We start from the raw sequence: 15,998 nt of genomic DNA on the forward strand, positions 1-15,998 counted from the left end.
AATTTAGGTAAAGGGGTGCACAGCCAGTGCTGGTTTGGTAGGCAAACATTAATGCCTTGAATTTTATGCGAGCAGCTATTGGTAGCCAGTGCAAATTGATAAACAGAGGTGTGACGTGCATTCGTTTCGGCTCATTAAAAATTAATCTTGCTGCCGCGTTCTGGATTCATTGTAAAGGCAGTGATATGAAAAGCCATGTTTCTGAATGACAGAACCTAGTGATGCCATGTAGACAGAGAAGATAAGTGGTCCAAGAACTGAGCCCTGAGGCACCCCAGTAATTAGATGTTGCGACTTGGATACCTCACCTCTCCAAATTACCTTGAAGGACCTATCTGTGAGGTAAGACTCATACCACTGGAGTGCAGTTCCTGAGATGCCCTTTGCCAATAGGGTTAACTGTGTCAAAAGCAGCGGACAGATCCAGCCAGATAAGTATGGACGATTTGGAATCTGCTCTTGCCAGTCTTAGGGCTTCAACAACTGAGAGCAAGGCAGTCTTGGTTGAATGTACGTACACTTCAAATTCAGCAAGTTTTTGACTGCAGACTCTTACCGGATCACTAAATCAGTTGTTGGGTGGATCTCAATTGGAAAGCTGCATCAAGTGTATCCATTCAACACATTTCAGTTCACAAAAAAGATTTGGCAGAAAATGAGTCAGTGCTTGGCTCTTTCAATATGTCTGCGGGGTGGAAATCATTATGGTATAGACATGTGCAATTACTAGACATCTCATTCTAGTGCTTAATGCTAAGGAGAGCTAGCGTAGAAGCCTCTGAAGGACTGGACTAGGAAGGACTCAGCTTCAAGATGCAGCCTTCAATTCGAGAAGCACACATTGATTCGAGAGTCGCTGCAATCTGATCAGTCCACTTCATGAACAAATCATACAGTGCCATTTGATCAATTTAGTTGAGTAAAAAGTCAAATAAAACTAATCTGATAAAGTACATGTACTTGAAAAATATGTGTTGACTGTCTACTACTGGCAAATATTGATTTATATGTATACTGGTTATATGACTTTCTTTATTGGAACGCAAAAAGAGAAATTCATAACATAATGTCCAAGTTGCTTTTTGCATGCATTGACAGTAGTACAGTATAGTTTACAGTCTATTACAGGAGAACTTTAATGTAAGAATCTAATGAGAATCACTAAAGTTAATAATTTTAATTTAACAATAAAAAAAGGTGGATGTATTTTTGGTAATTAGAATGAGGGAAGAAATTGTCTTAAATGTGATTTATTTTTAGGGTGATCTAAACATGCTTTAGTAAGATTCACTCATATAGCTAGATCTGTTTGGTGGCTTTCTCCGTGATTGGCCCTGAAGTGAAACAACTGGGAAACTGGAATGTGCCTGCTTACGCTTCTGCTCCTCTGCCCCACCGTCAAGGCACCCATGATGCTCCTAAAGAGAGATTGTTTGCAGGATCAAATGTGAAATCGGATTCAAAAGATTGTCATACTTCTGCTAAAAGTGATAATCAAGACAATCATATGATTAACTATAAGACTTCTGCATCTGTTCCAAAATATGACTTGTCCAGATTTGGTCATCCCTCTGTTCAGTATGAGTCTTGTACAGATGCCTTCAAAAACGTGCAGCCTGGGAGCCGGCTGGCTTCAACTTCATCTCGGAGCAGGTCCACCTTGATGAGAACACTAGAAGTACCTGAATCGAAACCCTCTAGAGGTGAATCTAGTTATGAGGTGGCTAAAACTGCTGAATCTAACAAGATCTTTGTAGTAAAACCTTCTAAAACACACACAAAGCCATATGGAGTTCAACTCTTTTGTTACCAGAGACCCACTTGCAAGAGGCCCAAATCATGGATCAACCCCTATCTCAAGTCAGGTTTCCCATCAGTATACTTCATCTGAGGGAAGTCAGAGTAGCAAGCTCCAGAAAGCCAGTAGCAGTTACGACCCATTCATGAAGGGAAACCCTGTTTATTCAAGTATGAATCCAAGAAAACCCTCAGGTAGTGGATTTACATACACTGAAGCCAAGCCTTCGGTTGTTAGCTCGGGGCCAATCTTTGTAGTTCAAGGCGGAGGAAATGCTCAAGGTCTTCGAGAATATAGTGGACATCCAGATTCCGTAAAACCACTTGGAGGTCCCAGTCACGTTGACACCTATCAGGCAAGTCAGATCTCTAGATTGACTGAAAGCAGTCAGGGCAAATCATGGAATGAACCTCTTCACTAAACCATGAGTGGAAGTCAATACAGTCCTAGCTCTGAGCCAAGAAAACACTCCAAAAATGACTGTAGGGACAATGTTTCTAGCCCTGCGTTCCATTCGGAAGGCCTCATCCCTACGCCCTAATCCCTTCAAAGGGTTTACCCTCCGGAGTGAGAGCTTTGAGGGGTGTAGGGAACCCAAACAACTGTTTCTTGAAGTGCCCTTCTGAATCATCATCACGTGCCCACACGGAGGCACCGTCATCATGCAAAGGATCATGGGAGCCCAAAGTGTCCATCAGTTGTACCCTTCGAAATCCTTCAATCCGAAGGGCCCTTTGAAGTGGCCAGTTTTGAGCACTTCGGTTTGGAATGACCCTTCAATATGGCGGCCATGATTGTTTTCACTCCGAAGCGCCCTTCAGAGGGCAAAATATCCCGTTTGGAACACACTGTAGATCTTCAATTGTCAGCTGTGGTGGGATTCTTCTCAAGGCCCCAGAAAGTGCTCCGATAACCAAGATACCACCTCATATGAAGCTACCCACCCCAAATTCCAGCAGACATATAATATCCACGGTCAACCTAATCAAATCTTTAAGCCTGTATACCCCTCTCAAAGTGGAGCTCAACGTGATGTAGCAAAGTCCACAAATGCCAGTTCTGGTGCAATCCTGATGATGCAGGTTCCTGAAAATGTTCAAAATAGAGCACAATCCAACAAGCCCAAAGTTCATCCTGGATTTCCAGAGCGTAAAGTACCATTTGCTCCTGGTCAGACTGCTCATCAATACCAGTCTGGGTATCAGACCTTCTCTGTGAAGGGAACCACGAAACAAACCAAGTTCAGTGCCCTCAAGGCCTTATACAAGTAAATTAGGGTTCAGTGCAACTAACCCCACTACTGCTGGATCGAATGAGATCAATACAGTCCATGTAAGGCTTAATAAATCGCCCACAAGCACCTTTGGTAGTTTTCAGAACCAGTGGGCTTCTGGCGAAATTAGCAGTGGTGCTTTCTAAAGTTCCTTACCTCCAAGTCACCTGGGCCAGATGCCAGGTCAAAATGTACAAAAGCCTGTTAGTTCTTCATCCCATTGTTCCAAAGGAGTCCAAAGCCAAGAAAGCACCAGGCGTATTACTGCCATTCCAAGTGAGTTTGTCCAAGGTGCCATCCGAAGGATTTCTCCTACACTTTCCAGCAGCTACAGACAAGGTAATCACTTCATAATCACTTTGCATGTTTGAAATGTGGTTTTTAGTTGGAAAATAACTACTTTTTCCCCTCTGCCATAGCTGAGCAAAACCAGCCTCAATTTAACAGCTTGGATTCCTTGGCCTCGAAGTGTGAAGTGACCCAGAATAGCCCTGCAGGTTTTGGTCAACAGGGCCCAGTCAGATTCCAGGAAGCGAACCTCTCCATTTAGAAGCAGTTCTCAACATCTGCTATAAAGTGAGTACAATTGCTTCACTTACAGTCTACACGGAGAACGTCTATATTTGATTTTTAGCAGGATATGATCTGCCCTCTGCATGCAATACTGTAAAGTCCAAAAGTTGGACGGTTATTTCAGCATTTACAGCATCCCAGAAATCTGTCTTTGCTTCAAGAAGTGGGCTGCCTCATTTCCTAAGTGTAATTCAGGTTTTTTTTTATGACTGTGTTCAGAATGGGATTCCAGTTTACTTCACACTGTGCAGTATGTGATGTATGCTAACCACCATTTAAAAAGAAAAATGGATAATGCAATGAACATTTCAAGTGTTTTAGTTGTATGCTGCACGGTCACACGACTTCATGTAGGAGCTGTCACTATTTCAATGTAGTCGGTGGCATTTGAAACTAAATTCTCAATACCAGTTTCAGTACCTCAGAAATATTGATGCCAGTAAGGTTTAATCACTATTGCATAAATGGCAGCAGTTTTGTGTGCGCGAACGTGAAGTGCAAGTTTATTTCTTCCGTTCAACGTTTACATTCAGACAGATGCAAACCAACTGTGTTCACACTGATGCCTCACCAAGACTGGGATTTTGATCACGAAATATGATTGTACACCTGCTCGAAACATATTAACCAGCATGTTTACCAAACTGACCTAGTTGCATGTGTAACTCAACAAAAATGTTATTTTTGCCTCCTTTTAATCCGCATTGTGGGTTACAGTATTACACCCGGCATAATAAAATGCACTGCACGTTTTGGCAGCTGTAGTAGGTCATTTGGGTATTTAATGTGTAAAGTAAATGCCTACTGCAGAAATAAACCTTTTTTTTTTTGTTCATGACCTACAGCTTTGCAGCCTGTAAATGTTTTTTTATTTATTTCTTTTAATTGTTACGTACTTCTAGCATTTAACCATTAATAGTTTCTTTTCACATTATCGCAGCCTTGATTAGGTGTGTTTTGGGGAGGCTGTCAGTCATCAGGCTCCGGTCTTTGCAAGGACCGCAGGATGCTCCGAGTGATCCAGTGCGCTGCTGTTCAGAGGAACTATGTGTCTCTGATATACAATCTATAATATATCGTCTATAGCTTGTTAGATTATGAATAACTGCTAATAAAATAGCTGATTGTGACACAGATAGTGATGTTTGGGGTTTCACAGAATTCTGTTGTCCTCTAAACATCAGCACTAAATATCGAAACATGTCTAGTTTATGGTTAAAAACCGGCAGCAGTAGTGCCAGGACATACTTTATAGTGCAGTGATTATATGTTACAGGATGGCATTTTGACTGATTGTGTTATATAGGGGTGAATTCAGGTAAATTGGGACACTTTTTGCATTGAGATGACTGGGGGAAATGTCCCCAGTTAACCTGAATTATAACCCTATTTAACATGTAGAACAATTTCACTTTCTTTTCCCGCTGTAGGACATTTCTCATGTAGAACAATATCGCAATGGTTAATATGTAAGTATATCTGATCGACTGAAATAGATTTGTTACTGTAGTTAAGATGGTGTAATGGAAGGCCGCATAATGTTGGAAAATCTGCAGTTTGTGGTAAAAATCACATGTATTGCAGGACTCTATTCTTTAAATAACTAAGCCTAAATGTATTGTTTTAAAATGTATAGTTTTTACTGTACATAAGTTATTTCATTTTTATAAGGCTTTAGTTGACACAAACGTTTATTGAGGTGAACGTTTTACTTTCGCTATCATATTAACAATGACAACAGGCAAGAAAGCAAACACAAAACAGCCCTTAAACTGGTTGGGTTGCTGCATCTAGGGAAATTTGGGACAACTCGCTGCAGTTTTGTTACCGAGGCTGCTTGAAAGTGTAAGGTAAAACCTTCGTCTCCTCCCAGTTTTCTCCTATTTTGTCTCTTTCTCTTTAACAGACCCTGAGGCTCAGTCCAGCGTCGGGTAACAGTAGAAACAGCCACCACAGGACGGTCTGGGCCGAGTGTTGTCCCTATGGAGAGCACCCCGTCCTGGACCAGTGGTCCCATTGATGAAGGGCCATACCGAGAGCGCTCCGTCGACCCCGTAGAGATTGAGATCCAGCACTTCGGAGTGAGACCCAAAGTCAACAAGGATGCCAACGACAATACGACTGGGCCGGAGACGATAAGCTTTCTCCACTCCAAAGAGGAGCCCGTCTCGGGGACGTGTATGTGCGGACCTTGCGCTTCTGTGAGTAGCTGCAGGAAGCTCTTTTGTAGCGTTTTGACTTGTGGACTGTACCGCGTGTGCCGGCGCTTGCCTTGTCTCGTTTCGAGCGAAAGCTCAGCTCCCAAAGCGCCGGTGGAGAACCAGTCAAGACCTCCACAGGCTGAGAACGGCTTCTATTCCGACATCCGCATTGGTGGCGTCAAAGTGGACACGTCCGTCATTGATGAAGATCACGAGTCATTTTCCACTTCCAAAATCACGATGGACAGTCCGATTTACTTCAGTAGCTTACCGGAGGATGACTTAATCTGCGGCAGCGGGATGGAAGACGTGGACAAACTCATCACCCGGAAGCTCATGGAGGTCTTCTCTGAGTTTGAGATCAACGAGCTGGCCAAGTGCACCACGGACTCCATGTTCCTGCGGCGCTCCCGGGAGATCAGTCAGCTGATCTCGGATATCGTGGAGGAGCACAACATGGAGGAGCAGGAGGCCGAGTGCCGGCTGGTGCGAGAGATCATTCGCATTAGCACACGCAAGAGTAAGAAGAAGCCGCAGGTCAGGCCGCAGGAGCTGCAGCGGGACAGCGGCAATGACACCTGGAACAGCAAGAGGAACAGCCAGAAGAGCAGCTTCAATTCCATGAGCGATGGAAGTGAGTGGCAACCACATTTCTGTGTCTTTTCCTCACTATCTACTCTAGTAAAAATAATAGGGCTGGGAAAATAAATCGATGAATCGAGAAATGACTCTGCATCGATTCTGAGATTTTCCGAATGCATCGATTCTTTCTCGAGTCGATTCTGAGCTTAGTTTTGAACAGCAGATGCTTCATTTCTGCTTGTTTCCAAATCCTTACACACACTTGAACCTAATCATTTATAGAGTTTGAAAAGGTTGAAGTGAATTACAAGGGTGTTCACAGTGGGCTGTGTTTACATTAATCTCGCGTCATAAAAGCATTCTGAGCTGAGGTGAAATTAGGTGAATGTGATTTTGCCGAGTAAGACATGTTCCTGGATCACCAACATTTGTTGATCCTGGATCAACATTATTCTTCAAAAATATAGACCTATCCCTATCCCTACCCCTAAACCTAACCCTACCCATAATTTATCCCTAGAATCAGAGGGAAATGATGGTTGAATAACAAGGATGTAGAAGCACGTGGTTGTAAGGCTAAAATTGGCATTTCCTGTAAACGTATCCTTCAATTCTGATTGGTTGATTGGAATGTTGTTCCAGGATCAACAAGGATGTAGATCCAGGAACATGTTGCACTTGGTGAAATCACGTTCATCGTGAAATTACATGGCTCAGCTGAACGCACAAGCGCTCTTCTTCATGAGCGTGTGGTTAAAAACTAGATTAGATTGCCATCTGCTGTTAAAATCTAAGTTCAGAATTGATTCCGGAGAGAATCACGATGCATTCGGAAGATCTCGGAATTGATCCACGAATCCACGATTTATCGTCGCAGCCCTAGTAAAAAAGTAATATACATAAAATACATTTATTTCATACTGAGTATAGCTGAAATCTATTAACACATCTGCTGACATTACGCTCGAGACTTACAAATATAAAAATTATAAATAACTCTTTCCCCACCAAACACAGAATTTTCCGGGTTTCTGCTTTCTCGCTGTTATACGCTCGGGGGCGCGGTTACGCATCTCCTGAATGAGTCTAGAACCACTCGATCAAAAGCACAGGCGAGGAAGCCGCAGAAACGAGGGATCTCATTTGTAAGCATATGCATATGAAAAATAATGCGATCATCAACACTAAACGCATATAAATGAAAACTGCCTAATGCTACCGAGTGAAATGTCGATCCAGGAAGTGGCAAAGGACTGTGCAAGCTTTGGGGTGCTGATTGAAGCGATCTACTGCATCTCTGCTTTGATCTTCGTACTAATTTGATAAAAAATTTGATTGTACGTATTTGATAAAAATGCCATTTTCTTAGCTTTTTGCTCAATTTTGCTTTTTTTTTTAAATTTTTTTATAAACCTACCAGCCTGACCTCATGGCAATTCGTTCATATTTTACGAGGTGACTAATTTGTATGAATTCGTACGATCTCCCTCGTACAAATTCATACGATTTCTTCTAAATCGTACGTATTTTACGAGGTGCACAATTCGTATGAATTTGTACGAATGACCTTCTCCTAACACTACCCCTAAACCTACCCGTTACTGGGGTGTAGACAAATCGTACGAGTGAGGTCGTACGAAATCATACGAATTAGCCACCTTGTAAAATACGTACGAATTGGTCGTGAGATAGCATTGAACCTACTGCATGCTTGTCTTTGGAGCCAATATCCTTGTGGTTAGTACGTCGACATACAGCGCAGCTGTGCTCACGGCGACCCGAGTTCGATTCCTGCTTCGAGGTCCTTTGCCGATCCTGCTTTCTCTCTCCACCCAGTGCTTTCCTGTCGTCGCTCTACAGTCCTATCTAAATTTTAAAAAAGCATAAAAGGCCAAAAAATAACTTTTAAAAAAAGAATGCTGTAAGCTAGAGTGAAACAGATTTGTTTGTTTAAAAGTAGAGGATCTGTTCTTTATTTTGATGTATTGCATGTTCAGATATTTATACAACAAAATGTTGTTGGGGCTATGAAATTTTAGTGAAAATAATCAACAAAACGCTGGCGGTGGCTGGCAACTTTTCAAAAACGCTGGCAGGGAAAGAGTTAAACTTTATTTGGAGTACTACTTGTGCACAATGCACATTTCTTAATATTAAGCCAAAAATGTGTTTTATTGTCACTATTGATGAGGATTGTATGATCTTTGAATAAAAATGCAAGATATTTAAAGTGTACCTAAACTATCTTTGCAATAGTTCCACTTTAGCACAATCAAATATACTTCGGTTCATCTTTAGTTGGACTACTTCCGCACGATTAAACTGCATTAAGCACAAAATTAGTAGTTCCAATTTAGCAGACTTTAAGTATACCAGTTTAGTATACCAACAGTACAATTGGAGGGTATTTTTATTAAGCTCATAAATATGTTAATTTATTTGTAGTATGCTTGGCAAAAAATAAATGCATTTCAAATATATTTTAGTATTTCTTTTTCACTAGGGTAGTGCTGACGTTCCTGAAATTTCATTTTCAGTGGCCTTTTGCAAACGTTAAACTTTCGGCATCATTTACACACATTTCTTTCCTAACTTTAGTGGAACACAAAAGGCTTTTTTTAATGCCTTTTAAATCTGAATGGTTTCAGATGCTGTCTGAACTTCCAGTGTGTGTCATAGTTCTTGTTGGCAGCTATATTTAGAAAGCAAGATTGAGTCAGTAACACTGTTTGTCTATATTAGTATCCTGAATGCACCTGGAAATCACTGCATGCAATATGTTGCATATAGTGACACCTGGATAAGTAAATAAACTGTTTTGTTCTGTCTTTAGAGTTGCAGATTTCAATGGAGCGGTCAGATGACATTGAAGCCAGGAAGTTACGCAACAACAGTAGCCAGTGTAAGTAGAGTATTTGATTGTATGAGATATTTGATTTTTCTTAAAACACAAAACTGTGATTGATTATGGCAATACGAAAACATGCATAGGATGCATTTCACCCCCAAAACTATTTTCATGACAGTTAAAATTCCCATGTATGAATGCAATTTAAATATTTGTGTTTCAGTAATACACATCTGTTCAAAAGTTTTTGAAAGAAACAATGTTACACATTTACAATGTTATAAAAGGTTTAGATTTTTACAAATGCTGTTCTGTTGAACTTTCTATTAATCAAAGAATCTTGAAAAAAGCTCTGATCACAGCAATAAATGACACCTTACAATATATTCAAATAGAAATATTATTTTACATTTTAATAATATTTTGCACTATTACAGTTTACTGTATTCTTGATCAGATAAATGCATGAGGAGGGTCTTTCAAAAACATTAATAAATCTTACAGAGCACAAACTTTTGAACGGTAGTGTACATTACAAAATATAATTTCACATTACAGTAATGTGAATGAGAATTCTTATAAAATATCATAAAAATAATATTAGAAATCACAATGGTTCTTTTTTTTTTTATAAACCATTGTTATTTCTATTTCAATATATTTGTAATTACATGTTGTAATGATGAAGTTGCACTTTAGTACATTTAAATTATATTAACTTTTAATGTAATATTGAATAACGCAATACAGTTAAAGTAATCAAGTACTTCACATGCGCTTTAGCATGTTAGTCAACGCATCAAAATAAATGTACTTGAAAGATGATTTAAAAGTGGAACTTTTGGCATTTAATTTGACATGATTACAAAGTGCACAAAGTCTACTTGGGTGTATTAAGAAACATACATAGTCATGAAAGTGTCTAAGTACACTTAAGTATTGGGCTTTTATTTAGTTAAAATTGTATTACCTGCAAGTACAGTGTTTTGAAAATACTTTTAAGTACACTACAAGTGCACATCAAGTACAGTTACGTTCACTTCCTTTTAGCACAAGGGAAGTGTAGCTCATAACTGCCTCTTTGTAGAACCGCATTACATTGTGAAAGATTTATGATTCATAAAACAATATGCAGAGCAGCAGTTCATACACACAGCCAGGAACAGCACATGGTTTGGTGAACATCATCTATTCAGTTTTCTCTCTACATTAGGTTTCCATAACTGGACTTTTTGTTTGTTTGTTTTGTACAAATCATCGTTCAGGAATCTAGAATCGACCTGTGACCTCAGAAATCTAGCTCAGTTCAGTGGTTATCTCAGACGGTCCATGAAGGTTCTATTTCTCATGATTTAACTCCTATGAGATGAAATTGCACATTAATTTGAATCTTTTTTTTTTCTCTCACTTTCCCTGCAGCTTTCTCTCCAAGTTTGCAGGAAACTGGTGTGCCGATCACGTCGAATGCTCCTTTACTCCCCAGCAGCAGCATACGAGCGTGAGAGTGTCCCGTGCATCATTTAAATTTCCACACCTCCATAAACGATGAATAATTTGTCTCTGTGAGGAATATGTCCTCTGGCTTGGAGTCAGTGGCTGATTTTGAAGTATGCCCCTAAAAATTGTGATTTCATGGGTAGTTTATTTGAACATATCTGAAATGGTAGGAGTATTTATGCTTCTCATTTTCATAATTTCTTGAGATGGATGTGTGATGTATGCCGTAAGCCGACAAATGACTCGCTGAGAATGAAGAATTCAGAACTCAGAAACAGTCTGACCTCTTTATTGCCAGCAGGATGCACATATACACTCTTAAAAATAATAATAATAATAATTTTTTTCTAAATGGTTCCATAAAGAACCTTCAACATCTGAAGAACCTTTGTTTCACAAAAGGTTCTTTGTGGCGAAAGAAGGTTCTTCAGATTATAAAAAGGTAAGAAAGAGATGGTTCTTTAAAGAACCTTTGACTGAATGGTTCTTTGTGGAACCAAAAATGGTTCTTCTATGGCATCGCTTGAAGAACCTTTTGAAGCACCTTTATATTTAAGAGTGTACTGTAGCAGCAATATGGCCTGATTCTTTCATAGTGATTTAACTTTCCATTAATTTCTGAGATATTTCATCCAAAAAATGACACTTCTGTCATTTATTAACCCTTTCCAAAATTGTATAGTTGTCCTCCTTTCATAAATCACAAGTGGTGAATGAGGAATATCGTGGCCACTCTTCAGTATATAGAAAAAAAGCAGTTGTGTTGATGGTTTGGTCACAACACAATGGTTTTTGAAGACTTGTTATGTAGCGAATAAGTCATACAGACTACTTTTTAATGGTATCCCCAACGATTGGCCAGCATATTCTTCAGAAAACTCAGCTTTGTGTTGCACTGACGAAACAAAGGGTGTGCAGGGTGAGAAAAATGGAAGTCTTCATTTGTACATTTTGGACTTTTAAATCGTGAACTGTTCCTTTACTGCTAAGATGAAGAATGTATTGGTCAAATGTTGGCACTTGAGTGAACGTTTGGCTGTGCCAAGTTTGTTGGACCACACAAAATGCTTTGAGCCGGAATGAATGTTAAAGAGTTTTAAATGGGCCTGGATGCTTATTTAAACGTCCATAGAAACAACTTATGCACTTGCCATATGCAAAATCTAGCATAGCATCTAATCAATGCTTTATTTGCATGTATATTTTAATGGTGCAAGAGTAATTTGTTAGGAAAAAAATGTTTTCTTATGTAAGACTGCTATGTTTGCTTAATAATAAAATCTCTGTTGCTTGGTAAACGTGGATTCAAAAATAGATTTCATGTTACACAGGGTGCATGAGACCTGGTGAAAACTAGGCAAACTGAATTAAAGTATTTTGCATTTGCGTGTGCCTTCAGTGAAGATGTCAGCAGAGTAAATGCAATTGCGCTAACATTCACACTCGACTCCAATGCATCTGAAGTATGCAAGTATAAAGACATTAATCCATCATACATACTGCGGCACAGGTGAGGCAGGAAACGGTGCCAGAACACAACTATTTAAATGATGATTCATGTAGGACACAATTCTGGCTATGTTTACATGCACAGTTTTTGGTTCAATCAGACTGAATTCATTCCGATTGATGAATCTGAATGTAGTGTTTACATGAACGCTAAAGAAAGTGATCGGGTTGATGTGCGCGTTTAAATGTCACAAGCTAATCGGAATTGATTTTTTTTTTTACATGCGCACACTGGACAAATAGCTATAGAGTTTCTCACTGTTTGCACATGATAGCCACTCTCCTACACAGGTTTTTTTTTATTTTTTATTTTTTTTTAAACCGCAGAATTAATATTTATCCATTTATCACACAGTAAAAATGCCTCTCCCCGCGCCCAAAACGGGTTGCCTGTGGATGAGAATTCAAAACAAGGACTGGTGGGAGGTTGTCCTGCTCCACTTCACAGTTGCCGAGTGAAAGGAGAGCTTTATAATGACAAGACACGCATTTATACAGCTAAAGAAAGTGATCGGGTTGATGTGCGCGTTTAAATGTCACAAGCTAATCGGAATAGATTTTTTTTTTACATGCGCACACTGGACAAATAGCTATAGAGTTTCTCACTGTTTGCACATGATAGCCACTCTCCTACACAGGTTTTTTTTTATTTATTTTTTTTTTTTAAACCGCAGAATTAATATTTATCCATTTATCACACAGTAAAAATGCCTCTCCCCGCGCCCAAAACGGGTTGCCTGTGGATGAGAATTCAAAACAAGGACTGGTGGGAGGTTGTCCTGCTCCACTTCACAGTTGCCGAGTGAAAGGAGAGCTTTATAATGACAAGACACGCATTTATACAACACTTTATTCAAAAGGAAGAACCAATCTTCCGCGCGTCATGCGCATCCTTTCAGTTTCGGGGTTCAATCCGATCAAGTGTTTACATGCACTCTCAATCGTATTAGAAAAGGAATGAACCGCCCCCTTCAATCCGATCGAAATTTCATTCCGATCGAGCTCAGTCGGATCGATTAAGGTGTTTACATGAAGTTTTTTCAGTCCGATTGAGCCGTCAATCCAATTACAAACGGATTATTTGAGCCCGGTCTCATGAAAATGCGTATAAATAGTACGCCAAATAAAAATGAAAACTCGTGGTATTTATACGCAAAAATGGACTTTGGCGTTCATATGATACGCATGTGTTTGGCGTGCATATAATACGCAGTTTTCGCGTGCATATGATACGAAATTTGTTGGCGTGCATATGATACGCAGTTTTCGCGTACATATGATACGCATCTACCCCACAACCCTAAACCTACCCATCGCGTAGCATATACACGCCAAAGTCCATTTTTGCGTATCAATAGGACGAGTTTTCGTTTTTATTTGGCGTACTATTTATACGCACTTTCATGAGATCGGGTTGATTATTTGGTTGCATGTAAACGTAGTGTAAGTGCTTGAGTTAAGCTGCAATACAGCGTGCTTCGTATATCGAAACCATAAAACTTCCAGAGAATACCAGGAAATCGTTGAGCAGAAAGTGATATTTGCTTAAGGAGAAAGGGCAGAGGAATATGTGGTTCAACAAACACTTGAAACTGATCCTTTGTTTCACATTTGACACTTTTTGATTCATAGACTTTAAGTTTCTGCCTTAAGGTTAAATGCAATGAAAGTGTCATGTTTGAACAACACTTACGGAGCACACTGCCTGTGATCAAATGGATTTGTAGTCTTGCAGGCATTTAGTGATGTATGGAAAAATGGGTTTTGGATGAGTTATATGCACTGTGTGCAATATCGGTTTACTGCAAGAAGCCTATTCATACTTAAACTATCAGTCAGGGTGTCAGAAGAGTTGTTTTAATACGTCATCCAGCTTTTGTGTGTGATTTATCTATGAATTTATCATAAACGCATTGTGTATTATTTGCAAAGGCATTATGATATATGCAACTTCTTGAGTTCATATATATTTTGCCATTATGACTATACTACACTCTTAAAAGTAAAGTTGCTTTATTGGCACTGATGAATGGTTCCATGATTTAACACCCATGGAACATTTCCATTGCATTTAGAGTTGGAAAAAGGTTCTTTGGATTCTTAAAATGCTCTACACAATAAGAGTGATGATTCCTTTTAGAACCGAAAGGTTCTTCTATTGCATCGCTGTGAAAACCCCCTTTGGAGCCTTTATTTTTAAGAGTGTAACTCATGTTTTTGACATTTATAGTCACAACTGTCTCTTGATATGTGCACTAATCATAGGTAGCCTTTAAATCTAACCTATACAGACCAGAGCAGTGTTTATAGCGCCCTACATACACCGGTCCATAAACCACAGCAACATGACCTTACGCAACCTTTGCAGTCAGTGGCTTACGGATCGGTCTGTTTAGACCACAGTAATAGTTGGTTGTAATTTAATCTTGTTCTGTGTGAGTCAATCATTTATAAATCTGTCTGATTCCGTCTGTCATAATATCAAAAAAGTCTAGATGTGATTAAGCATAATACTCTCATTGGCTTACAGTGTATGTACTGTCGCTGCTGTATCAGTTTAACAACAATCCACCCTTGTTTAATGAAGCCTCCTCAGGGGGTTTTGCCAGGGAATACAGGGTAATTTGTGTGTTTGTCAAACGTTTCTACATCCAGGATGTCTCTATGAATCATCAGGTGTATGATTCATCTACTCCACATGGTTCAGGTAGCATCGAAACTCAAGCTTGTCATACCTGAGGGGAAATACTGAGACATATGATGCTTGCTTTGTTTGTTTGTTTGTACACGTAGCTGAGGAAAAATTGTGTACATGAATAATATAAGACGTATAAGGAACATTTTATTAGTTGAATTGTGGTGGGTTTGTGCAGTACCATACTATTCCGTCATTCTTGCACATTTTGTTCAACTGAGATAATATTCACAAATGAACACAGCTTTCAGAAATTTTGAAGCCTACATACAACTGCCTTAAAGGGATAGTTCACCCAAAAATGACAATTCTGTCATTAATTACTCACCCTTGTGTCATTTCTAAACCCGTAAGACCCGTAAACATCTTCGGAACACAAATTAAGATATTTTTGATGAAAATTCCGTCATTCTTGCACATTTTGTTCAACTGAGATAATATTCACAAATGAACACAGCTTTCAGAAATTTTGAAGCCTACATACAACTGCCTTAAAGGGATAGTTCAGCCAAAAATGACAATTCTGTCATTAATTACTCACCCTTGTGTCATTTCTAAACCCGTAAGACCCGTAAACATCTTCGGAACACAAATTAAGATATTTTTGATGAAATCTGAGAGCTCTCTGACCCTCCCATAGACAGCAATGTAATTACCACGATCAAGACTCAGAAACGTAGCAAGGACTTGGTTAAAATAGTCCATGTGACATCAGTGGTTCAACCGTAATTTTACGAAGCTACGAGAATACTTTTTGTGCGCAAAGACAACTAAAATAATGACTTTATTCTACATACGCGTCACCCTATAGCACCATTTTGGAGAGTATCACATACGTAACAAGCTATGCAACGTATGTACGCGGATATGTTGTTTATGTTGTTTATGTTTTGATCTGAACGTAAACAATCTGTTTACATGCGTTGCATACCTTGTTTACGTATGTGATACTCTCCAAAATGGCGCTATAGGGTGGCGTGGAGGAGACAAATTGTTGAATAAAGTCGTTATTTTTGTTTTCT

At 39.4% G+C, this 15,998-nt stretch overlaps 1 protein-coding gene and 1 long non-coding RNA gene across 2 annotated transcripts; both read left to right on the top strand.

Annotated features, from left to right (window-relative positions):
- Window positions 1-3,209: 3,209 nt before the first annotated feature.
- Window positions 3,210-4,681, top strand: LOC107550654 (uncharacterized). Its single transcript, XR_001604686.1, has 3 exons — window positions 3,210-3,410; window positions 3,491-3,647; window positions 4,585-4,681. It is a non-coding gene; the product is annotated as an uncharacterized lncRNA (long non-coding RNA).
- Window positions 4,682-5,454: 773 nt separating this feature from the next.
- Window positions 5,455-11,080, top strand: LOC107550653 (keratinocyte differentiation factor 1-like). The gene is made up of 3 exons (XM_016231988.1): window positions 5,455-6,479; window positions 9,261-9,329; window positions 10,695-11,080. Exons 1-3 carry the CDS (start codon window positions 5,627-5,629, stop codon window positions 10,775-10,777), a joined length of 1,005 nt encoding a protein of 334 aa, XP_016087474.1. The 5' UTR covers window positions 5,455-5,626; the 3' UTR covers window positions 10,778-11,080.
- The last annotated feature ends 4,918 nt before the right edge of the window (window positions 11,081-15,998 follow it).

Source organism: Sinocyclocheilus grahami, unplaced genomic scaffold, assembly GCF_001515645.1.
Source record: "Sinocyclocheilus grahami isolate Dianchi unplaced genomic scaffold, SAMN03320097.WGS_v1.1 scaffold404.1, whole genome shotgun sequence".
Classification (NCBI taxonomy): Eukaryota; Metazoa; Chordata; class Actinopteri; order Cypriniformes; family Cyprinidae; genus Sinocyclocheilus; species Sinocyclocheilus grahami.